This window comes from Oncorhynchus masou, chromosome 18 (genome assembly GCF_036934945.1).
Source record: "Oncorhynchus masou masou isolate Uvic2021 chromosome 18, UVic_Omas_1.1, whole genome shotgun sequence".
Lineage (NCBI taxonomy): Eukaryota > Metazoa > Chordata > Actinopteri > Salmoniformes > Salmonidae > Oncorhynchus > Oncorhynchus masou.
Genome location: NC_088229.1, coordinates 14,377,105 through 14,402,613, shown reverse-complemented (window position 1 = coordinate 14,402,613; position 25,509 = coordinate 14,377,105). Strand labels below are relative to the sequence as shown.

Genomic DNA, 25,509 nt, shown 5'->3' with positions numbered 1-25,509 from the left:
AGAAAATATCAAAGCCAGCCCAGTACAGTTGAAAGTGTTAGAAACGAGTATAAGAACACTTGAAGTGGGAAGCAACACACACAGTCTCCGTTAATATGACGGCCCTCTGACATCTGACATATCTAAATGATGAAGCTGTGTGGGGTGTTGTTATACATGTGTAAATGGGATATGCATGTTGTGGAGGATATATAAATCTAGTACAGTAGCAGATACAGTATCAGCGGTACAGTAGCGCTATGGTTGACCTCTGACCTGTTTGTTTCAGACCAGGAAGTTCCACCCTGGTCCACTATTGTCCATTTGACTGACGCATCAACTCCCAACAGGTTATATATATTTTTTAAAGATACTGTGTGTGTGTGTGTGTGTGTGTGTGTGTGTGTGTGTGTGTGTGTGTGTGTGTGTGTGTGTGTGTGTGTGTGTGCGATCCACTATTGGTGAGTACATACTATTATAGGGTGAGTGAAGGGACTGTACTGAAATCTGTACTTAACATGTTGATGTATACATGACGTTATGACACGTCACATGGCTATGTTGCTTTACATATACAGCAGGACACATGCAGCTTCACCACACAGACCTCTTTATCAGGGTGACTCAGAGTTCTGGACCAGAATCCATTCAACCTCCCTGTACTGTAGCATCTCTCTTGCTCTCTCCAATACATGCATTATTGACATGAATGGGTGGTTGCAGATGTTGTCAAAGCCTGTATATGAACTATTACATAAATTAACAATATGTTTGAGCAACAAAAACAATCATACATTGAAAATAATTACACAAAAAAGAAAAACATTTGAGAAATGAAATCTACGACAGCTCATGTGTATGACAGGGATCTACTGTCTCTTTCATACTGTGACAGACCAGGACATCATCTGTAGCAAGATCTACTGTCTACGTTTTATCCAAACAAAATGCAGATTTTCCCTCAACAGGCAGTTTAAGAACTCCTGCAATTCTTTCTTTAAACTTCACCTGACCCACAGTACTTTCAAAGTCTCTCCTCTCTGACCTTCCATGTTTTTCTATGGCGTCCTGTCTCTATTGGTCACTGAGTCCGTGCATTGTTAATGTCTTCCTTTGTTTCAATTTTTTGATTTTGATAAGATGTGTTAATTTAATATCTCTATTTAGAATTTGGTAACATTGAAGTTTGTGATTAAATAGGATTTTGTTTTGTATGTATTTTGGTAACTGTTGAGTTCTTACATCCTCTTAGATTTGAATCTCTCTCTCTTCTGTCTCTCCTAGACACACCAGCATGCCTCTTCCTGACACTGATAACAGGCCAGGGTGAGAGACAGACACACCACTCCCAACGGCCTCTGTCTAAGGAAGTGAATCCTGCAGATTGTCTATTCAGCTCTAAAAGACAAACACTTTTTTAAGATGTCAAAACCAAGTATTGTTCTGGAAACATAACTACTGCTGCTTTACACTAATTACATTACAAACCCTTAAAGTTATACTACAGAAAGAACTCCCAAGTTGTTTCCTAAACTAACCTCACAGTACAGTTACGACTCCATTAAGTGCCAAAATCTGCCAATTGTGGATGTGTGAGAGTAATATATTCCTGTCAGTGTCACTAACAGCTTTAGACAAACCAGAAAGGTGACAGTGTGACATGATTGTAGTTTACTTTGACCGTGAGCCAACCTTCATTTAACTAGGCAAGTCAGTTAAGAAGAAATTATTATTTACAATGACAGCCTAGGAACAGTGGGTTAACTGCCTTGTTCAGGGACAGAATGACAGATTTTTACCTTGTCAGCTCAGGGATTCAAATAAGCAACTTTTCGGTTACTGGCCCAACTCTCTAACCACTAGGCTACCTGCCGTCCCATACAATTGGCACTCTATTCCCTATATAGTGCACTATTTTTGACCTGGGCCTATAGGGCTCAGGTCAAAATTAGGGCACTAGATAGGGAACAAGGTTCCGTTTTGGGACGCAGAACCAGCCTTCCCAGGCAGGAAAGATCTTGTTTTCTGTGCTGTGGCTGTGCAGGAAACTCAGCCATTCACCCAGCCATATACTCCCATCCTGGACTGGGTGCTGGGGGAGTGATCGATCCTGTTAAGAGCCAGGAGGAGGGAGGGGTATAGGCTGCATCACCATCCCCCAAATAAAAATAATAAGAATTACTTTATTTCCATCTTTAACACATAGATGTTAGCTTCCTTCCTCTCTCTTTAATGTCTGATGAGATGAAATCTCTCCTTTCTTCCTTTTGGCCCCCCACTTCCATTTTCAAAAATAACAATATCAATATCACTGATTGTTTCGATTCATGTGAAATGAGTTTCTTCTTTTGATTGAGCTGGACCATGGCATTCCCTACGTTTGTCATTATGTACTATGATATCTCTCATCTGAGTCTCGGCCCTCACAGCCCTGACCACCTTCCCTCCCTTCAAAATCTTCTCCTACCTTCCCACAAACCCCCCTCGCTTTTCCTCTTTGGCCTGTATCATCTCAGTATCCTCTCATGTCCATTTTGATTATTCAGAGAAATAACAATTAGACTATATTCACTATTATGCTATGACTGTTTGACCTCTGGCTATGAATAGTGTTATTCCTGGTGTCTTCTGATATAGATATATATGGTTGAAACAATATTGGAATATCGGGAAAGAATGAGGGGCATGTGAGAGTGATGTATCAACATCTATGGGTCACAATGTATCATAGGCTGAAGGGCTAAAGAGTTCTCCTAAAAGTGTGAATTGTTTTTAGAGGCAGCACAAGACTTTGTAGTACAGTAGTATTGTAAGGCCAGTATATTGTATCCACTGGCAAACAGACAGTGTTCAGGAGATATCCAGGAAGCTAGAAGAATCGGATGACAAACGTCTACCTCTGACCTCTCTGTTTATTTAAGCCTCTATAAATGATAAGTAACATCAGACTCCTGGAGACACAGATTCTTAATTATCCCTTTCATTGTGACATATTTCCCCTTTTTACGACTCTCTCAAATCTCAGCTATTGTTCTGAGACGAATACACATAATATGTTGATAGAGCCAGTAGTGGCTGGCGGGGTGTTTCCAGCTGAGAGGTATTGGGTGCGCTGGGTTGAGGAGGATCAGGGCAGAGGTCAAGGGCCAAGGTGTCAACCTGGGTCTCCAGAAAACAAAGGAAAGCAAAGCTGGAAGTCAGAGAGAGACAGTAGAGTGTGTGTGTGTGTGTGTGTGTGTGTGTGTGTGTGTGTGTGTGTGTGTGTGTGTGTGTGTGTGTGTGAGAGAGAGAGACAGTAGAGAGTGTGTGTGTGTGTGTGTGTGTGTGTGTGTGTGTGTGTGTGTGTGTGTGTGTGTGTGTGTGTGTGTGTGTGTGTGTGTGTGTGTGTGTGTGTGTGTGTGAGAGAGAGAGACAGTAGAGTGTGTGTGTGTGTGTGTGTGTGTGTGTGTGTGTGTGTGTGTGTGTGTGTGTGTGTGTGTGTGTGTGTGTGTGTGTGTGTGTGTGTGAGAGAGAGAGACAGTAGAGTGTGTGTGTGTGTGTGTGTGTGTGTGTGTGTGTGTGTGTGTGTGTGTGTGTGTGTGTGTGTGTGTGTGTGTGTGTGTGTGTGTGTGTGTGTGTGTGTGTGTGTGTGTGTGTGTGTGTGTGTGTGAGAGAGAGAGAGATGGGGCTGGAGCAGCTCTTTACTGCGCAGGAAGCTCTTACACAGCCTTTCTGTCATGGACCCTCTTCACCTTTTATCTATTAATAAATGAATAACAGTAGTGGGGAATCCCTCCAAGTAGGAGTGATCTGTGGACAAGGGCATACAAAGTTCAGAGGGATATCAGGATGTTTATTGGTGTAGGAACTCAATTAAATTCCAACCAACCTGTTAAATGTGTAACAAAGTATATTTTATTAGGTTAGACAATAAACTCTAACCATTTGCCTCTTTTTATACAGTGGCAAGAAAAAGTATGTGAACCCTTTGGAATTACCTGGATTTCTGCATACATTGGTAATAAGATGTCATCTGATCTTCATCATATCACAACAATAGACAAACACAGTCTGCTTAAACTCATAACACACAAACAATGATTCGTTTTCATGTGTTTTTTGAACACACTGTGTAAACATTCACAGTGCAGGGTGGGAAAAGTATGTGAACCCTTGGATTTAATAACTGCTTGACCCTCCTTTTGCTTGATATTTTCTGTAGTTGTGGATCCGACCTGCACAACGGTCAGGAGGAATGATAGCAAGCTGTCCAGGCCGTGAGGCAGCAAAGCAGCCCCAAACCATGATGCTCCTTCCACCATACTTTACAGTTGGGATGAGGTTTTGATGTTGGTGTGCCTTTTTTTCTCCACACATAGTGTTGTGTGTTCAGTCCAAACAACTCAACTTTAGTTTCATCTGTCCACAGAATATGTTGCCAGTAGCGCTGTGGAACATCCAGGTGATATTTTGTGAACTTCAGACGTGCAGCAATGTTTCTTTTGGACAGCAGTGGCTTCTTCCATGGTGTCCTCCCATGAACACCATTCTTGTTCAGTGTTTTACGTATCGTAGACTTGTCAACAGAGATGTTAGCATGTTCCAGAGATTTCTGTATGTCTTTAGCTGACACTAAGATTCTTCTTAACCTCATTGATCATTCTGCACTGTGCTCTTGCAGTCATCTTTGCAGGACAGCCACTCCTAGGGAGAGTAGCAACAGTGCTGAACTTTCTCCATTTATAGACAAATTGTCTTAGAGTGGACTGATGATCATCAAAGCTTTTAGAGATACCTTTGTAACCCTTTCCAGCTTTATGCAATTCAACAATTCTTAATCTTAGGTCTTCTGAGATCTCTTTTGTTCGAGGCATGGTTCACATCAGGCAATGATTCTTGTGAATAGCAAACTCAAATTTTGTGAGTGTTTTTAATAGGGCTGGGCAGCTCTAACCATCTTCAATTTCGTATCATTGATTGGACTCCAGGTTAGCTGACTCCTGACTCCAATTAGCTTTTGGAGAAGTCCTTAAGCCTAGGGGTTCACATACTTTTTCAAACCTACACTGTGAATGTTGAAATGATGTATTCAATATAGACAAGAAAAATACAATAGCTTGTGTGTTATTAGTTTAAGCACAATGTGTTTGTCTATTGTTGTGACTTAGATGAAGATCAGATTACATTTTATGACCAATTTATGCAGAAATCCAGGTAATTTCAAAAGGTTCACATACTTTTTCTTGCTGCTGTAAATCGTTCGTATCCCATGATTGTGTGTTAAATGAGTTGTCGAACAAGTAGGTTAAATAATCCCCCTGGTCGACCTCTCAAAATGTGTGTGTAATAAAACCAACATCACCATAATTCGTAATCTGGTTATCTTCACCTCTGCCTCTTGGGAGGGAAAAAGACCGGTCACGTCCTACTGTATAACAACATGAAGTCCGGCAATAACGTAAGTGGAGGCGTGCGCTGTCGCGGTGGGAGCGTGTATAGGAAGGGAGGGCAATCTTGTCCAGAGTCTAATAAGAACCCAATGGCTGGCGCACGGCGGGCAGGAGCGCTTCAACACGACACGAGACACAAGTGGACAGACAAAACATCTCGAAGCGCTTGCTGGAGGCAGGAATGGGATGAGATTCTGAGAATTCGTAGAGGAGATATTTCACAGAGACGCAACAGTGATGTAGGTGCGCGTCAGGTTTGCTATTGCTGAACTGCCCGGTGACTGGAGAGAGAGGCGGTTGGTAAGTAGGTAGGCGACTGGAAGCTCGAGAAACACCTGCATGGCAACAGGTACCTGTACCTCCAAAGACTGATAAGGATGAGAACTATTTATTTTTCATTTATCGTGAACAGCATAAAGGATGATAAATCTTAAACATTATGGAAAGGAAAATAGTTTTCAAGTGGCATAAATTATTAAGGGAGTAATCAATAAAACATTAAACTACATAAGCAAGAGGATATAACAATACAGTAGAGATTAAAGTTCATTTTAAAGAGTCAACATGGATTTTACAGAAGACCGGTGTCCCTGTACTTCCAGTGTGGATTTTGATCCATAATGGCCAACCTTGCTCTATAGAAACATTAGAACTCCTTTACAACTCATGGTCTGGAATGGACCACCACCAAGATTTGAACCCCATCATTCAAATGCATTTAAGTGCCCGAGACGGGGCTTACTTAGTGGGCACGGTGGATCATTGAAGGTGTCCCCAATGAAGGTGTCCTCCTGGTGGGTAAGCCTGGCACGGCTTGGCCTGCTTGCTATCTTCACGTGGAGCACCCTGGTCCAGGGGTGCGGGCCAGGCCCTGGGTACGGCAACCGCCCTAGGCCCAGGAAACTCACCCCCATGCCTTACAAGACCTCCTTCCCCAAACTTTCCGAGAACAACCTAGGTGCCAGCGGGAGGGTGGAGGGCAAGATCACACGTAACTCTGAACGCTTTAATGAACTGGTGTGTAACTACAACACCGATATTATCTTCAAAGATGAGGAGAAAACCCTTGCTGACCGCTTCATGACCAAGGTAAGACTGGTTGACAAACTGGGTCAGACACTGTTTGTAATGGCTAATCAAGTACAATTATCTCCAGGTTTCAGTTTGATTTTGTAGGACATTTACCGTGTGACAACGTCAAGATCCCATCGACCCACTTGGTGCCCTTTCCATTGACCGGTTTAAGTCACTGGTCACTCATGACCATGTGGTACAGTAATATAGTTACTATTAGACAGGCCAGTAGGTCCCTAGTATAATACCACAGGAGGAAACAGGTTCTCTGTGCTAGCTCATAAGGGGAATCTCTCTGCTGGATGATTGATGAACTGCAGCAGGTAGTGGTATACATAGATTTTTTTATCACTATTGTGACATTTTCAGGATTCATTTTCTCCAATCCACAACTTCAACTTGATAAACTGATGTTAATTCATTAATCACTTTCCCTGAATGTCCTATTTTGTTACTTGATAAAAAGCAATCAAATAAATAGTGGGCTGGATAGTTACTCACAAGGTGCTAAACCATAGATACTTCAGTAATGGACAGTTTACAGTCTCTGGTTGAACTATTTTGGTGTGAACTTCTTGTTTAATCAAATAATTCTGTTCCAGGTGTCTAATTTTCCCCCCTCCTTCTTTATAAGATGGGGGGGGGGGGATCAGGATGTAATTTAATATGACTCTGGGAGAATGTGTTCCAACTTGTGGGGATCATGTCCTCTTAATCTTTAACCAAAGTCTTTGTTGCTTGGTAATAAAATGATTCCTCTGGTTCTATTGCTCTGTGTGTGCATACTAGGAGAGATTCGTAGGTGAGGCCAGGCAGGTAAACTTGCATTAGAGTCAGGTTTGCCACATGACTAGGATTGCAAAGTTCCAGGAAAGTTCAATAAATTCCCTGGTCATTCAGACATCCTGGTTGGAGGATTCCAGGAGCTTATTTCCTCCTGATTCTGGGAATCCTCCAAACGGATTTAGTGAAAATCAGGGAATTGATTGAAAGTTCCCAGGATTTTTAAACCCTACATATGACCATTCAAATATGACCAGGAATTGAGTTCCCACACAGGCACAGACCTCTTTCTTGTGTCAAATCTGACCTCTTTGGAATATCAAGGAAGCCACAGTGTGATGTTAGCATTTTGAGTTGAGGCCGTGGAACAATAAACATATTGTTATTTCTCTCAAATGGCTGGTATTCTCAACTTCTGATGTCAAGGGAGAATCCATCCATGTACAAGAGGAATGTAATCTTGGACATGGGATATTTAAGACATACAGTAGGCCTACTGTCATCTTCAAACTAACTGTCAGATTCTTAAAATTCACCATCATTAGTAACATCAAGACTATCCTTCACAATTGAGCATAACATTTCTTCTGTAAATGCAGGCTACTCATGTGTTGATGCTTGGAGTTCAGTCTGTGTCCTTTCTTTTTTTTGAAGGAGTGTACAGTATGTGATGGAAATCTGTGGTTGAGTGTGTGTATGCCCTTCTGATTCCCAGTCTGAGGACCAGTGTGTATATGCGTACATGTACCAGTGTGTGTGTGTGTGTGTGTGTGTGTGTGTGTGTGTGTGTGTGTGCGTCAGTGTGTGTGTGTGTACAGTATGTGTGCATGTGCCCCTCTCTCTGGCCAGATGTGAAAGACGTTCTTTGTGTAGGGTTTGGACACTCCAAGGGGTCGCCTATACAAAATTCTCGCCTGCTGAAGTAATGGCACCGTCGGAAAAACCGACTATTGTAGTTCAATGACAATGAAACGCCTCTCTTCAATGGCATGGCGAGAAAAATGTAGGCAGTTTGTTTTGTATCCCTAGTTCTTTTCTCACTCTGGCTGAGTGCATGCCCATGCATTCCTCCCATCTGTATCTCTGCCCTCTCACTTAGCCTGGACCTGGCCTCTTAGCTGCTCTGCGTCTCTCTTGCCAAGTCTCTCTCTCTCTGAAATATGGTTAACAAACTCTGTTCCAACCATAGAGATGTATAGAGATTGCAACGTTGTGTCTGTGCCATTGTGGCATCTGTGACATCATCCATTTTAACGTAGTACAATTTTCTTCTTCTTTTGATGTTTAAAAAAAGCATCAAGCTAATATTGGTGACTTTACCACCCCGTGCAGTGCTGGAGTCTTTCAATGATCTCTATACATCTCTATGGTTCCAATTCCTAGGGAATTGGGACTTTCAGGAGGCAATGTTTAAGAGCCTCTTAAAAGTTTGCCTCAGTTTGATGGTCTGTACTAGAGGTCGACCTATTATGATTTTTCAACAATACCGATTATTGGAGGGCCAAAAAATGCCGATACCGATTAATCGGCCAATTTTTTATTTATTTATTTGTAATAATGACAATTACAACAATACTGAATGAACACTTATTTTAACTTAATATAATACATCAATAAAACCAATTTAGCCTCAAATAAATAGTTAAACATGTTCAATTTGGTTTAAATAATGCAAAAACAAAGTGTTGGAGAAGAAAGTAAAAGTGCAATATGTGCCATGTAAGAAAGCTAATGTTTAAGTTCCTTGCTCAGAACATGAGAACATATGAAAGCTGGTGGTTCGTTTTAACATGAGTCTTCAATTTTCACAAAAAATAAGTTTTAGGTTGGAGTTATTATAGGACTATTTCTCTCTATACCATTTGTATTTCATTAACCTTTGACTATTGGATGTTCTTATAGGCACTTTAGTATTGCCAGTGTAACAGTATAGCTTCCATCCCTCTCCTTGCTCCTACCTGGGCTCGAACCAGGAACACATCGACAACAGCCACCATCGTAGCAGCGTTACCCAGGCAGAGCAATGGGGCACCCAGCTAACTAGCTAGCCATTTCACATCGGTTACACCAGCCTAATCTCGGGAGTTGATAGGCTTGAAGTCATAAACAGCTGCTGGCAAACGCACAAAAGTGCTGTTTGAATGAATGCTTACAAGCCTGCTGCTGCCTACCATCGCTCAGTCAGACTGCTCTATCAAACCATAGACTTAGTTATAACATGATAACACACAGAAATACAAGCCTTAGGTCATTAATATGGTCGAATCCGGAAACTATCATCTCGAAAAGAAGACGTTTATTCTTTCAGTGAAATACGGAACCGTTCCGTATTTTATCTAACGGGTGGCATCCATAAGACTAAATATTGCTGTTACATTGCACAACCTTCAATGTTTGGGGCAGCAGGGTAGCCTAGTGGTTAGAGCGTTGGACTAGTAACGGAAAGGTTGCAAGCTCGAATCCCCAAGCTGACAAGGTACAAATCTGTCGTTCTGCCCCTGCCCTGAACACTGCCCCAGTGTTCCTAGGCCGTCATAGAAAATAAGAATTTGTTCTTAACTGACTTGCCTACTAGTAAAAAAAAAAAATTGTTATGTCATAATTACAAAAAATTCTGGCAAATTAGGCAGCCCAAACTGTTGCATATACACTGACTCTGCATGCAATGAACGCAAGAGAAGTGACACAATTTCACCTGGTTAATATTGCCTGCAAACCTGGATTTCTTTTAGCTAAATATGCAGGTTTAAAAATATATACGTCTGTGTATTGATTTTAAGAAAAGGCATTGATGTTTATGGTTAGGTACACATTGGAACAACGATATGCACTGCATCAATTATATGCAACGCAGGACACACTAGATAAACTAGTAATAACATCAACCATGTGTAGTTAACTAGTGATTATGATTGATTGATTGTTTTTTATAAGATAAGTTTAATGCTAGCTAGCAACTTACCTTGTCTTACTGCATTCGCACAACAGGCAGGCTCCTCGTGGAGTGCAATGAGAGGCAGGTGGTTAGAGCGTTGGACTAGTTAACTGTAAGGTTGCAAGATTGAATCCCTGAGCCGACAAGGTAAAAATCTGTCGTTCTGCCCCTGAACAAGTCAGTTAACCCTCCGTTCCTAGGCCGTCATTGAAAATAAGAATGCGTTCTTAACTGACTTGCCTGGTTAAATAAAGATTAAATGAAGGTGTAAAAAAACACGTTTTTTTTAAATCGGCCAAATTGGTGTCCAAAAATACAGATTTCCGATTGTTATGAAAACTTGAAATTTGCCCTAATTAACCTATTACCTGTGAGAGTGTTACGTTGTATTAATCAGAGTACAGAGATTTAGCCTCTGACATGACACATTGTAAACTGCCATTGTGTGATGTTACATTTTACATTTACATTTTAGTCATTTAGCAGACACTCTTATCCATGGCGACTTACAGGAAAAATGATGGTTAAATGCCTTGCTCAAGGGTACAGACAGATTTACCAACTAGTCTGCACAGTGACCTTTCGCGCAACCTTTCGGTTACTGGCCCAACGCTCTTATCTGCTAGGCTACCTGCCGCTACCTACCTACCTGTGACATTCAAACATAATACAGTATGTATCATTGCAGCCCAGTAGTGGGTGTATATCTGGTGTTCACATTTCTGATCAAATGTCTCAAAGAGGTGCCACTGACTCACTGAATGGACTTAATTATTCCCTCACCCAGCAGAAAAGGCCAAGGAATGTTCTACAATGGCTACAGTAGCTTTGTGTTCTTATGTTCTAATTGTTTGAGAAAGGTTGGAGAGGGTGGCAATGGCCTTTAGTAGCTCTGAATACAGACAATTTAAATCTGATGATGTCAATGGAGAGACAAATTAGCCTGGTTCCAGATCAGTTTTTTTGCAAGGTGGCAAGACAGCAAAAAATGTTGGGGGACCAGGCTATAGACAAATAACCTAGCGGGGATAACAGGAGGAATGCAGTTAGTTGCAGTAGTGTTGAGGTTTTTAGGTATTGAGTTACAAGGGGTTGAATGAGACTATGAGTGAATGAATATATGGTCATTGTGGGTGAGGTGGACAACAGGCTCATATCTACTCTCTGTCTCAAGCGGTTCCCTTTCCCTCGTTAATGAATGATTAAAACTGTCTCTGGTACCTCCCCTCTAAGGGGGTTCATACACGTCAATAGTCCTGGAGTTGCTATTGACAGACCCGCCTATAATGCTGAAAATACTTTCCAATTGCCTAATAATTCTCACGAGAATATGAGGGCTAATTTAATTGAGAGCAAATGAATGACTCTATTGGCATACAGTAGATACATTATGACAGCATAGTTCAATTGAATGGTATCATATTGTATTAATGAAATCTCTCCACCCCTCTCCCTGTCCCTCAGCGCTGTAAAGACTGCCTCAACAAACTAGCCATAGCAGTGATGAACCACTGGCCTGGGACGAAGCTGAGGGTGACAGAGGCCTGGGATGAGGACGGCCATCACCCCCCTGACTCTCTTCATTACGAGGGACGGGCCGTGGACATCACCACGTCAGACCGCATCCCAGACAAGTACGGCATGCTAGCCCAGCTGGCTGTGGAGGCTGGCTTTGACTTTGTGTACTATGAGTCCAAGTACCATGTGCACTGCTCTGTCAAAGCTGGTAAGTCAAGTGGAGATTAACTGGTATATTTAATACATGACAAATATATTATTTCCAGTGATTTGCCTTTGGATGTATTTGACATTTATTCATATCATTATTTTCATACATATCTTATGTCATATTATACCATATCAATGTTATTAACAAAATATAGTGTTTTAGTCATCTTACAATAGGTCCTTCTCTATTGATTCCCCCCTCAGATCACTCTGTGGCGGTGGAGAAAGGGGGCTGTTTCCCAGGCTGGGCCCGGGTGACCTTGGCCGGAGGGGGACAGAAGACCCTGGCCTCCCTGGGGCCTGGTGACAGAGTGTTGGCCCTGTCTGGGTCAGGACACATCGTCCTCAGCCGCGTCCTTCTATTCCTACACCAAGACCATAAGAGCAGGTCCACTTTCCTGGTCCTGACCACAAAAGATGGCCGCCGCCTAGCCCTCACTCCCCACCACCTGGTCTTCCTCGCACCCCATCACAAACTCCACTACAGTGAGTACAAGGCTCAGTTTGCCAGTAGAGCCAAACCGGGGGACTATGTACTCGTCCATGGAGTGGACGGCCGAGTTCAACCATCCAGGATCACATCTGTATCGCAGGAGGAAGGGATGGGTGTATACGCACCACTTACAGAACACGGCACTCTGTTTGTGGATGGGGTGCTGGCATCCAGCTATGCACTTATAGAGGACCATAGACTGGCACACTGGGCATTTGGGCCTCTGAGACTGCTGCTGTCATTCACCCAGCTGGTTCGGGGGGAGGGCACACTGGGAGCGCAGGTCACAGAGGCAGAGAGAGAGCACACGAAGAAGCCCACTCACTGCAACACTCAACACATTTGTGTGAATCAGACACTCAGCAGCCCAGGCGTGTATGTGAATACAAACACTTCAGACAGACAAAGCAGTTGCGCTGCTGTACCCATAAACAGAGACATTGAGGGGGGACACTGTGACTCTGTGCGAAACAGAGACATTGAGGGGGAATTGGACAGTTCTGTGACATTTCATCATTAGGTTAAAGGCACTATAGGCTCAACTCTGGTGCCTGTATACTACTGATAATTGCTGCTGTAACATTTCCACAGTGTCCTACAGATAATTGCTGCTACATTTCACAGTGTCCTACAGATAATTGCAATTGTACTGTTACATTTCCACAGTGTCCTATAGATATTTGCTACACTGTTACATTTCATCATTAGATAATTGTTAATTTCCACAGTGTCACTATAGGCTCAAACTTTCCACAGTGTGCCTGTATACATTTCCACAGTGATAATAATTGCTACTGTAACATTTCCACAGTGTCCTACAGATAATTGCTACATTTCCACAGTGTCTGTTACATTTCCACAGTGTCCTACAGATAATTGCTACTGTTACATTTCCACAGTGTCCTACAGATGTTACATTTCCACAGTGTCCTACAGATAATTGCTACTGTTACATTTCCACAGTGTCCTACAGATAATTGCTACTGTTACATTTCCACAGTGTCCTACAGATAATTGCTACTGTTACATTTCTACTTATGCTCTTATTTTTCTACTGCCCTATCTTTTACTAAAATGTTAAACCTTATGCACCCCGAAAGAGTATATTTGCATTTGACTCACCGGTCATTGCATTGTAATGTATTTATGTATTAACATTGTATTTCCTCTTTTACTTTCAGTAAATATGTTGATGGTTGGTTTGGGTGCATGTTGAGACTATGTCTTCAAAGATGATGCGTTCCAGAAAGCTTTTATACAGGTTCATTCCTGAGAGAAATGGACACCATAATAACGGAATCAGCATGTGTATTGTCAAGAATCCATTGTATATGTGTATTGTCAAGAATCCATTGTATATGTGTATTGTCAAGAATCCATTGTATATGTGTATTGTCAAGAATCCATTGTATATGTGTATTGTAAAGAATCCATTGTATATGTGTATTGTCAAGAATCCATTGTATATGTGTATTGTCAAGAATCCATTGTATATGTGTATTGTCAAGAATCCATTGTATATGTATCTTATTTAGATAACATCTACAGTATAAGCCAACATAAAATATGGGTTTCCTATATGCTTTATTATTCTAAAACAATGAGGAAATATGAGTATGTGCCAGAACAAATAAAAGCTTTATTTTTGTACCTTCTGAATCATAATATATAAATGTAGCAATTTATTGTAATTATTATAACTATGGCCTTATTTGTTATGTTGTCTTTTAAAGGTGTAATTAAACAAATAACAATACATTATTGTGTAAGGTAAACCCTGCTTGTGTTCCTGTTTTACATGTAGATTCTCTCTGTTAAATCGTTCTGTCTCTCCTAGGGTTTGCAAATGACATTTACAGAAGATGTTAGAATATGTTTCATTGATGTTGTTCTGTCCTTGAACTGTTCTTGTCTATTAATGTCCTGTATTATGTCATGTTTCATGTGGACCCCAAAAAGAGTAGCAGCGGCTTTCACAACAGCTAATGAGGATCCTAATAAAATACCAATAAGACTACATGAAAAGCTTGAGAAATTTGACCACAGCCTATAGTCATATTTGGAGCCTCCGAATTACAGTGGGAGCTGTCTTCTTGGTGCATGTGTACTGTAGCAGAGCATGTGTACTATAACAGAAAGGGTTAAAACTCAGACATCCAGCAGAACTGGTGGGCCAGTCTACAGGAGTTAATAAGAAACCCAGACTTAATATTCTCCCTTGCTGCCCGATCTCTCTGTGTTTATCTTAATCATGTTCTCCATCCTGGGCTCCTGAGTAATGGAATCTCTATGCTCTGATTTTCCAAGTATTTCAGTGTATTTGCAACATAGCTTGTTAATGGTGACCTGTCCAGTCATTGACACTTCCTTTCTGTTATTAACCTAAACGAACAATGCCTTGTCTCTGTTTTGTCACATTTATTTATCTTGAAACGTTCTCCTCTCAGCTCCTTTATCCTCAGATTTACACAGTGAGTACATCCTGTGATGTGTAATACAAGGTTATACACCCCCTTGTGGAGTAACTGACATCATATTTGTGGATTATATCTACTTTTGGGTCTTTGCAGCTATTGCTCCTATACCTGCCTGTGTAATAATGCAGTAAACAAAACAATAGCAACTAACAACACTTTATTGATGCTATTATTAACATAGAAATGTAGTAATGAATGCATAGTAATGATTTATTTATCCAGTCCAGGTAAGTGTTCCATCTTCCCATAGTACCTTCATTCTGGATACTCAATAGATCCTAGAAGAAGGAATAGCCTGATTGTTGAGAGAGGGAGACTATACTATATTCTATCAGCTCCATATTTTGGAAATCATTCAAAGATTACATTGAACTGACCAGTGTTGTGTGCAGAATAGGATCATCAGGCACATTGGAGAAGAGCAGAATAATAGCAGTGGGTGGGGGACTTGAAATGCGTACAAAATCAAATACATAAAAAATAAAAGGAAACAAACTGAATGTCATTGTTCCAGTTAGCATTGTGTAGTAGACAGCTCACAGCTGTGGAGGTATTCCATCCAGGAGATTATCCTTGAGATAGAAGGGGCAGATTAGAATGCGCACACTCATCAAATCAGACCAATGGGAGAAGCCCAACAACATAATACCACCCACCTTTTACCATTGTTGACCAATCACAGCAGTGTCAGATTGTCAGAGAATCCCGACCAATCCCTGCCCTCAAAAATCCAATCCAATCCTGCTAAAATTGAGTGGGAGTTGGGTAATCCTGTCAGGGCAACCAGTATCTTAATCGCCTATTTCGTTATGAAAACCAAACCAGCACAACCAATAATTTATGGTTAGTTAGTTCAAAGCCAGAAAAACTATTCTTCTGATCTGGGAGAGATCTCTGAGAGCAGATCTTTTAATAGAAAGTTGAACAGTCTGTACTGGTGTAGGCCTCATAAATATTGATTCAATGTGGACAGACAGATGGACAGACATGTTTTCATCAATTAAAAAATTGGGGTGAAATTCGGTGTGGTGAACGGTTGTGAGACACGAACATGTTTTGGTCCTGGATGTGACAAAGTCAGGACTCAGGAGTGAATGTTGAGACATGTTTATTGTGTACAATGTTGCAAAACATTGTGCAACATTGCATTGTTTAATATGCATCATTTTTGCTCAACCAATGGATACTCTTACCCACAGAAATCCAACATACAGAAGTATGAAGTGTCAGGTATGAGTGTCTTGATCAAGATATAGCATCAGGGCCTTGAATTTGATCCAAGCATTAATGCGCACATCCAGAAAAGAGGAATCAGAGATGCCTAATATCCTACCTAGAATTAGGCCTAAGTGCAACAATAAAACTAAATTGCCAGAAGAAGCATTTTGGACTGGGAAAATACATTATTGGTCCAAACATTTAAATGATAGTCAAATGGGAGTTGCAGTGGTGTAGACCAAAGTGAGAGAGCACCTGATCCTTCTAGAAAATCAACTGTACTAGGAACTAGGTGGATGTGGGCAGAATGAGGTTGATTGATTCCTCTGAAAAACATGCAAGATCAGTGGGACATACTGCCATGTTCTCAGATAAGGGCATGGTAGTGCATAGCCAGGAGACAGAAGTCAACATGGAGCTGCATGCTATTATGGGCCAGTGCTATACAATGGGAAAGTAACATACTAGAACTCTGGGAAGGGTGAAGGGGCCATTCAAGACAAGAAGCCTACCGGTTCAACAGGAGAAGTAGGACTGAATCTGGGCATGTGAGAGAAAGAGGCAATTATAGCAATGAATACCATAACCTCTCGAATGTCACACGATAGCCAATGTATCCTCCTAAAATCTAACATACAATAGAGGCATCCAAAGCCAAACACAACGTGCATGGACATTGACGAGTCACCGTTTTGCCTTGTTAATGGATTTGCATTGGGCTCAGTCTGATGATCTAACATATGGTGTAAAAAATGATTTTCAAAATCTCGTCCTACAAGTTCAAAATCAGAATATGCTATCCACTAAAATATTATAACCCTGAAAAAGTTAAGATAGCTAACTAGTTCAGCTCAAAGCCAATAAGATAACAACTTGGAGGGCGCGTACAAAATGATCCCTTGCAGACATGAGAAATGTTGTTGTTTTAGCGACTTGACGGAACATACACACCGACACACTAGTGGTGATCCGGACAGGAATAGCTCGCTAAAGTTAAGACGTTAGGTGTCGAAAACATTGTTTCAGATAATGTCTGAATGTTTAACGTTAATAAAATGAGATATTACCCAATTTTGGGTCGAATATCGGATGCCAACTTAATGCAAGTCCGAACCAGTAAAATGCAAAGAAGCTCGTTAACTTGTGCCGTTAGTTAGCTAACGTTATCTGTCTATCTAATTTAGTTACCATCAACTACTAAACATTCCCCTATGTTTCGGAACATTGGGCTGTCGATCGTGCATTTTTATGGAAGATTGGCTATAATTTTATACTCGTCGACCATTGCTTTTTGTTTAACAATTTTCACGGCGTGTTAGCAACTGGCCATCAACTCTTGTATTTCGTGCTCCGTGGCTAGTTATCCAGCCACACTCCGTGCACTTCCCCCACTCACCTCATTCTCCAGCCGGCAAGCCCGCTAAGTAAAATGAGGCAAGCATCAACCATTTAACTATGTAGACTACTACAAATATGGATTGTTTGGATGTATGAGGACACAACCATCTCATTGTAAGGTGAGTCGTTTGGTTGAATAACATCACTAACGAACTTATTTGACGAATCAATTTCTCTGACCTTTAAGGCTAGCTAGGTTGTAGCTAGCTAACGTTAAGTTCGTTGATCAGGATGGCTAACGTCTAGCTAGCTAACGACACTAAGTTAACTAGCTACTCGCTAACACGAATTCATATAATAATTCACTCAAATTACATTAGCTAACGTAAATGTAAGCTACCTATTTAGTTAAACTGAACACCCTTAGTATTTCAACTGCGTAGTTAGCCAACTGAGTGAGTGCCTTAGTTGGCAGGCGACCTAACTATCTTGTTTCCTAGTTAGCTAACTTGCATGTAACTTCGCTAGCGAGTTTACCTAACGGTTAATGCCAACAAGGTTTTGAGGTTTTGGAGTTGCCGTTTTGGACGCATTGATTTGAGCTAGTTAGCAATCAAGTGGAGTTCTCTGATTTATACGTGTGGTGTCAGTGGCTTTCAGTTATGTGGTCTGAGTTTACAGTAATCATCATAGTGGTCGCTGATAGGTTATAGCTAGTTATTGGGTTTGGTTACATGACGGATAGCTAGTTACATGGCTGTGTAGTAACGTTAGGTAGCAGTGGGACATTGTACTGTAATAGTCTCCCTTCAGTCCAGGGGAAATGGACTAGCCTCCCAAACTCATACATTATATTCAGAGTTATTTCAATCACACAGTTTGAATCATATAGCTAACGTTACTAGCTATGTGCCAACTTTTGATGTTGATGTGTAAATCGCACTCTGCTCATTTTCATGGCAAGATGTGCAAATTGTGATCTGAACACAACCAATTGCATTGGAACATATTGTTACGCAAGTAACTAACCATGGCTTGCTGTAAACACGGGTAGCCTATAACACTGGGATTTGTAAGTTTCTGCTTCAAGGCCCAAGTTAGTGACACATTTGTTGAATGGGATACGCCAAAATAACCCTCCATGTGGCTACCCATTGTGCACTACACGCATACATACATACATACATACGCGTACATTACATCATTAGGTGGAGGCGAGGTACATTTGATTTGTTGTTAGCTAGTGTTTCACACTTCACAGTAGAGGAGGTTTGGACAGATGTTGTCTTCTCAGCTCTCATCCAATCCCCTGTTTTTCATTCGTTTTAGGATTAAGGTATAGCTGTACACAACAATTAGCGTGGACCATTTGACATAAGACCACTTTAAAAACTGAAAACGTCAGGCAGATTTTGGAATAAACTGTTGGGCTCATTCGGGCTGCAGCCATTACTGGAGGAGGTGGTATGGGCTCAATGCTTTCCTGAGTTTTACAGAAAGTTGTGTGGCAAGAACTGGTTTAAACTCTCACTTAATCTGTCATATTGCTACATAGTTGGACATTTAGTTTTTTTCATCGTTAACATATCACAAATCGGTTACTCATACAATTGTGGATTTTTAAAAATTAATGTACCTTTAGTCCGTATAATTTAGTCGGAACTATGCTGCACAGTGATACGGTTTTAGCACGATTTTGACAGTTGCAACAGGAAGTAATGTACAAGGAAGTTGTATTTTCTTTGTGTATCTCGGTTTAGGGTTGTTTTATTTAAAGAAAACAACATTTCAGTTCCTATATTTTGTTATTTTTCCATACGTGACTTGTGTGGGTTTGGATTATGCATTTCTGGCAAAACAAAGATGAAAATGTCTTCAAACATGTATTATTTATTTAGTTAGCTAGTCACTGACACGCTAGTTTCATGCAGTTTGCGAATCCCGAGTAACGTTAGCGAGCTACTTTGTTAGCAAGAATGCTACCAGTTAACGACGTAGCTAACGTTAGCTAGCTTGCGGTTTCAACTAAATTGAGGACATAAACAGCCATATTCATTCATCTAGATTGGATCGTGGTTAATCAATTACGTGTTTCAAAATTATGCATTTAGTATTGCATGCATATAGCTAAAGGTTTGTATTAAATAAGCTTCTTGCTAGCTATATTTATTATTTATACAGTTCTTGTGAATTTGTCACGTCTGAGGTTATACGCTAACGTTAGCCAAATCAGCTATCTGACGTCGGCTATCTATTTTAATCTAGCCGTTATACTGCAGCAATGTGAAATATTGGGCTTTTGCCGGGCACAAAGGGAAATTGAGCCTCGCTGGAATTTGCGATTGGACGTCAGATAGCATAAATGTGACTACCGGTAGTTGTTATTCCCCGCGTACGACTGTGGTAAATAATGTGTATATTTCATGTTTTTGTTGTTAATTTTGGTAAATTATGATGTGCCTTACCTCTAATATTATTCGGCAACTTTGTTTACGTTTCAGGCCTCTGTCAAGGAGATCAGGAGAGGGGATGGACGAGCAGAAATCAAACTGCGAAGAAAATGACTCTGAACCGACAGGTACAATAACATACCTGCTGTGGTGTCAGAAAAAAAGTAGTTGTTGCTAATTATAATAATTCTTTATTTTTCAATTTGTTGCATGGATTTTCATACAGTAGCTTATTGGAATGTTCTTTAAAATTGAAGACAAATATAGGTTAAATTGGTAAAACATGTGGACTAATGCTTTTCCCAGCTGATGACAGCGCCCCTATGGAGCAGCCAATCCCCTCAGAGGGGGAGTCAGAGGCCCCTCTGGCTGCAGAGGACTCCTCTGAAACTGTTGCTGCCTCTTCCAGCACAGATGTGTAAGTCCCTTCTCAGATACCCTAACAAAGGCATAGTGCTAGAAAAAATAGATTTCTTAGTCAACATTTCAAATGGTAATTTTTGGCAGTACCTATATGTTAACAAGTCATTCCCATATAACATTCACCACAAAATATTGATTTTTCAAACAAACTCCCACTGTGCTGCCAAGAGTTGCTAAATATCCTCAGATCATGAGGGCTGTAGTGCACTGCCCAGCATTACATGGGAGACATGCAGTTAGAGGTGTACTCCCAAATAGTCTTAGCTGGGTTTTATATTTTCTGTGTTTGTTCATGTTGGGGGAGTATAATGTATGGAGTATAATATGGAATAGAATTGAATTGAGTGCTTTAGTAATTTTACTTCTTGATCCACAAGCTCGGCCTTATTTGGATCCATTTAACTGCATGCTGTCTGTCTAATACTGAGTCTCTACCTGCACAGGGAGAGCAGTGTAAGGGTCTGTGTTCTATGTAACTGTGTGGAGCGCAGCCTACACGGACAACGGGAACTCAGACATTTTGGGCCATCTTCCTCCCGGCCCGCCCTGGAGTCCTCCGCTTCCTCACTGCCAGGGCCCGGGAACGATGACCTGTCTTCCATCGGATTCTCAGACTCCGACGCATCCTGTCTGGCAGCACTCTTTGATGACACAGGTGGGATGCTGCTGTTACTCTGTTATTATCGATGCATAGTTACTTTAATAACTCTACCTACATGTACATGTCCTCGCCAGACATCACCGGCAACAACGTTGCCTATGGGCACAAACCCACTTCCGCTGGACCAGACAGGACAAGCAAAAAGTGCATGGTTTTGTCTCACCAGGGGTGATGGTCAGATTCGTGTTTATCGTTGAAGGAATGAGCGTTACACCGAGGCATGTACTCTGGAGTGTGATCGATTTGGAGGTGGAGGGTCTGGGGCGGTGTGTCGCAGCATCATCGGACTGAGTTTGTTGTCATTGTAGGCAATCACAATGCTGTGCTTTACAGGGAAGACATCCTGCTCCCTCATGTGATACCCTTCCTGCAGGCTCATCCTGACATGACCCTCCAGCATGACAATGCCACCAGCCATACTGCTTGTTCTGTATGTGATTTCCTGCAAGGTAGGAATGTCAGTGTTCTGCCATGGCCAGCAAAGAGCCCGGATCTCAATCCCATTGAGCACGTCTGGGACCTGTTGGATTGGAGGGTGAGGGCTAGGGCCATTCCCCCCAGAAATGTCCGGGAGCTTGCAGGTGCCTTTGTGCAAGAACTGACAAATCTGGTGCAGTCCATGAGGAGGAGATGCACTGCAGTACTTAATGCAGCTGGTGGCCACACCAGATACTGACTGTTTACTTTTGATTTTGACCCCCGTTTGTTCAGGGACACATTATTCCATTTCTGTTAGTCACATGTCTGTGGAACTTTTTCAGTTTGTCTCAGTTGTTGAATGTTGTTATGTTTATACAAATATTTACACGTGTTAATTTTGCTGAAAATAAACACAGTTGACAGTGAGAGGATGTTTATTTTTTTTTCTTGAGTTTATTATGTCATTTACCTCGACTTACCGGTACTCTGTACCCCTGTACATAGCCTTGCTATTGTTATTTTACTGCTACTCTTTAATTATTTGTTACTTTTGTTTCTTTTTTAAGGTATTTTTCTTAACTGCATTGTTGGTTAAGGGCTTGTAATTAAGCATTTCACTGTAAGGTTGTATTCGGTGCATGTGACAAATACAATTTGATTTGATTTCAAACATCTCATCACATTTTGATTTAGTTTTTTACTCGAGTTGCCTTCTTGGTCAGGTCTCCTTTGAGAAAGAGGTATTTTGACCTCAATGGGACTACCTGGTAAAATAAAGGTTAAATTAAAATACCTTATAACCACCGTTGATATTATACACAATGTGCACCCTGCACAGTAAACCTATCCCAAAGCCATATTGGAAAGGGTTTAATCAAAATTCTCTAGGCATTTGTTTTCGATCAAATCCCATTTCACCTCCCATTTTTTGTTGTAGTTTTAAAGCAAATTGATTGATCCAGGAGAGAGAGAATCCTGATCAGAAGCGAGGAACCATACAGATGAGAAGTGTCTAATCGTGTGTTGTGGTGAACAGGGGGCTGCTGGGTGCATCACTGGTGTGCTGTTTGGTCAGAGGGAGTGAAGCAGGCGGAGGAGGCTGAGAGGGAGCTGGAGAATGTGGACAAGGCCGTCATCTCAGGGACACAGCGGGTAGGTTAAACAAATGACACCTCTTGATAGAAATCTGTGCAAGCTCTGAAGTCACAATTTGGCGATTGTTCTTGGAATAAACATGTAGGTACAGTTGAAGAAGAAAAAAAAAAATATATATATATACATACACCATCTGGAAGTAATAGTTAAGAATTCTAATTCATTTAAATTGTGGGGTTCTGAAATTCTTCCTACTGGCAATGTTTCTGACCCGTAACCTTGTCTTTGAACCTTCCTTCTAGCTGTGTGAATATTGCAAGCGTCTGGGTGCTACCATCCGCTGCCATGCTGAGGGCTGCTCACGGTTTTACCACTTCCCCTGCTCTGCTGCCAGCGGCTCCTTCCAGTCTATGAAGCTCCTGGCTCTCCTCTGTCCAGAGCACGTGGACAAGGCTGAGGAGATGGGTAAGGACACCTCCCAATCTAGTTGCGGTCAAAGCCCAAACTCGATTATTAGGTTATGCTTTGTAACAGTGAGGTGTGTGTCCTCTGCTTTGTGTAAAGATTTGGTCACTTGGTTTGATAACTATGGTTTGTCTGCCCTCCAGCGGGTGAGGAGGCGTGGTGCGCTGTCTGTGACTCTGCGGGGGAGCTGCTGAACCTGCTGTTCTGTACAGGCTGTGGGCAGCACTACCACGCCTCCTGTCTGGAGATCAGTGCCACGCCCATACAGAGGTCAGGGTGGCAGTGCCCGGAGTGTAAAGTGTGCCAGACATGCAGGTGAGTGTCTCTTTGCTGCCCAATCTCACATTACACATTTTTTTGATAATATTTTTGTTTAAAATGGGAAAAGCTCTCAATTTTTTACTTGTAAAATACATTTTTTGTTCACTGAATTGAGGTGGGATTTGGGAGACTGTGAAGAGCTGTTCCTGAACACTATCTACCATGACCATCTACTACCACATGCTCTCAATCAGTAGGGGCAGGGGTTTCCCTAATCATGTGACATTACCAGGGGGAAAAAGTCTTGGCAGTTGTCAAAGTCTATTGGGTCTTAGAAACGAGGCATGTAGCTGTCATTGAATAGGTAGACTCTGGAGGGTAAAATTTTGGGTTCTCACATTTTCCAGGCAACCAGGGGAAGACTCCATGATGTTAGTATGTGATGCCTGTGATAAGGGCTACCACACCTTCTGTCTCCAGCCAGCCATGACCTCTCTTCCCTCCGACACATGGAAGTGCAGAGTAAGACCATGTCTCACCTCCACTGACGATAGTCTCCTCTGTTAGGAGAGAAGGATAACGGTGCACTATAAAGGACTATAAGTCCTTTCCCATGTTGACCAAGTCTTACTGTAAATGGTGCATGTTATTGCTTTGTTTTTGTTTTTTTTAGAGGTTTTCAATGGAAACATTTCAATGACAATTACTTCTGTAAATTAAAATAAGGATATGCAGAAATATAATCTTTTTCCAGTACGTGATAAATTCTGAAAATGTAGCAGTTTGTGTTTCCTGTGTGAATTACTCATTTAATTTCCCCCATGTATTCCTCATATCAGAGGTGTCGGGTGTGTGTGGACTGTGGTGCTCATGGTCTGACGCTGCCCGGCTCAACCCACTGGTTTGACAACTATGCCGTGTGTGAGGGCTGCCAACGTACCCGCAGCGCTATGTGTGGTGTCTGCAGCAAAGCCTCGGAACCACCCGTCATGCTGCCGCGCTGCATCAGCTGCCTCAGGTACGTCTCCTGCCCCCAGGTACGTCTCCTGCCCCCAGGTACGTCTCCCGCCCCCAGGTACGTCTCCCGCCCCCAGGTACGTCTCCCGCCCCCAGGTACGTCTCCCGCCCCCAGGTACGTCTCCCGCCCCCAGGTACGTCTCCCGCCCCCAGGTACGTCTCCCGCCCCCAGGTACGTCTCCTGGCCTCAGAATGATTCAATTGGCAAGTTAATAAACCTTTTTCATCAAGTTGTCACACTGTATTTGACAGTGACCCGGCCTAGACACCAGCCTATAGAGCAACAACAGACGTTGATAACTACCACTATTTCTGTAACATTTGGCCCACTCTAATTCATCCATTCTTGACCAATCCTCTGTCATCTCCCTAGGTGGGTTCACAGTGAATGCTCCTCTATATCAGAGCCACCTGAGGAAAAGTGTATCTGTTCGCTCTGCCGAGACAGAGAGCCTCTGGCAGACCCTGTCACACAGACAGACATGGTGGAAATGCAGATTACAGAGAAAGACCGGTCTGAGGTGACGATAGAAGGACAGACTGACACATTGGCTGAGATGACACTCCAGACAGAAGCAGCGGGTGAAGTTACGATAGAAGGACAGACGGACACATTGGCTGAGATGACACTCCAGACAGAAGCAGCGGGTGAGGTGACGATAGAAGGACAGACTGACACATTGGCTGAGATGACACTCCAGACTGAAGCAGCGGGTGAGGTGACGATAGAAGGACAGACGGACACATTGGCTGAGATGACACTCCAGACTGAAGCAGCGGGTGAGGTGACGATAGAAGGACAGACGGACGTGTCCAAGATGACCGGGGTACAGACGAAGACCAAGTCGGACGAGGAGGTGCCCATGGAGCTGGGTACGTTGACTGAACTGCTTTCTGTTGTCCTTGATAGAAGGGTCTACAGATATTGATAAAAGGGTCTACAGATATTGATAAAAGGGTCTACAGATATTGATAAAAGGGTCTACAGATATTGATAAAAGGGTCTACAGATATTGATAAAAGGGTCTACAGATATTGATAAAAGGGTCTACAGATATTGATAAAAGGGTCTACAGATATTGATAAAAGGGTCTACAGATATTGATAAAAGGGTCTACAGATATTGATAAAAGGGTCTACAGATATTGATAAAAGGGTCTACAGATATTGATAAAAGGGTCTACAGATATTGATAGAAGGGTAGAGTTGACTGCTCCATCTCTGATAGAGCAAAATTATTAACTCTACCCTCGTTTATCTTAT

The 25,509-nt window shown here is 41.9% G+C and overlaps 2 protein-coding genes across 2 annotated transcripts in view; both read left to right on the top strand.

Moving 5' to 3' along the window:
• Positions 1-5,465: 5,465 nt before the first annotated feature.
• LOC135559293 (indian hedgehog protein-like) lies at positions 5,466-12,941 on the top strand. The gene is made up of 3 exons (XM_064993486.1): positions 5,466-6,497; positions 11,665-11,926; positions 12,133-12,941. Exons 1-3 carry the CDS (start codon positions 6,075-6,077, stop codon positions 12,939-12,941), a joined length of 1,494 nt encoding a protein of 497 aa, XP_064849558.1. The 5' UTR covers positions 5,466-6,074.
• Positions 12,942-17,067: 4,126 nt separating this feature from the next.
• LOC135504020 (histone-lysine N-methyltransferase 2D-like) overlaps positions 17,068-25,509 on the top strand; it is a 48,093-nt gene continuing 39,651 nt past the window's right edge. Inside the window, 10 exon segments of the mRNA XM_064922267.1 lie at positions 17,068-17,633; positions 19,956-20,032; positions 20,211-20,322; positions 20,771-20,982; positions 22,445-22,560; positions 22,806-22,968; positions 23,112-23,283; positions 23,637-23,751; positions 24,069-24,247; positions 24,620-25,119. Coding sequence (XP_064778339.1) covers positions 19,984-20,032; positions 20,211-20,322; positions 20,771-20,982; positions 22,445-22,560; positions 22,806-22,968; positions 23,112-23,283; positions 23,637-23,751; positions 24,069-24,247; positions 24,620-25,119 — 1,618 coding nt within the window. The 5' untranslated portion in view covers positions 17,068-17,633; positions 19,956-19,983.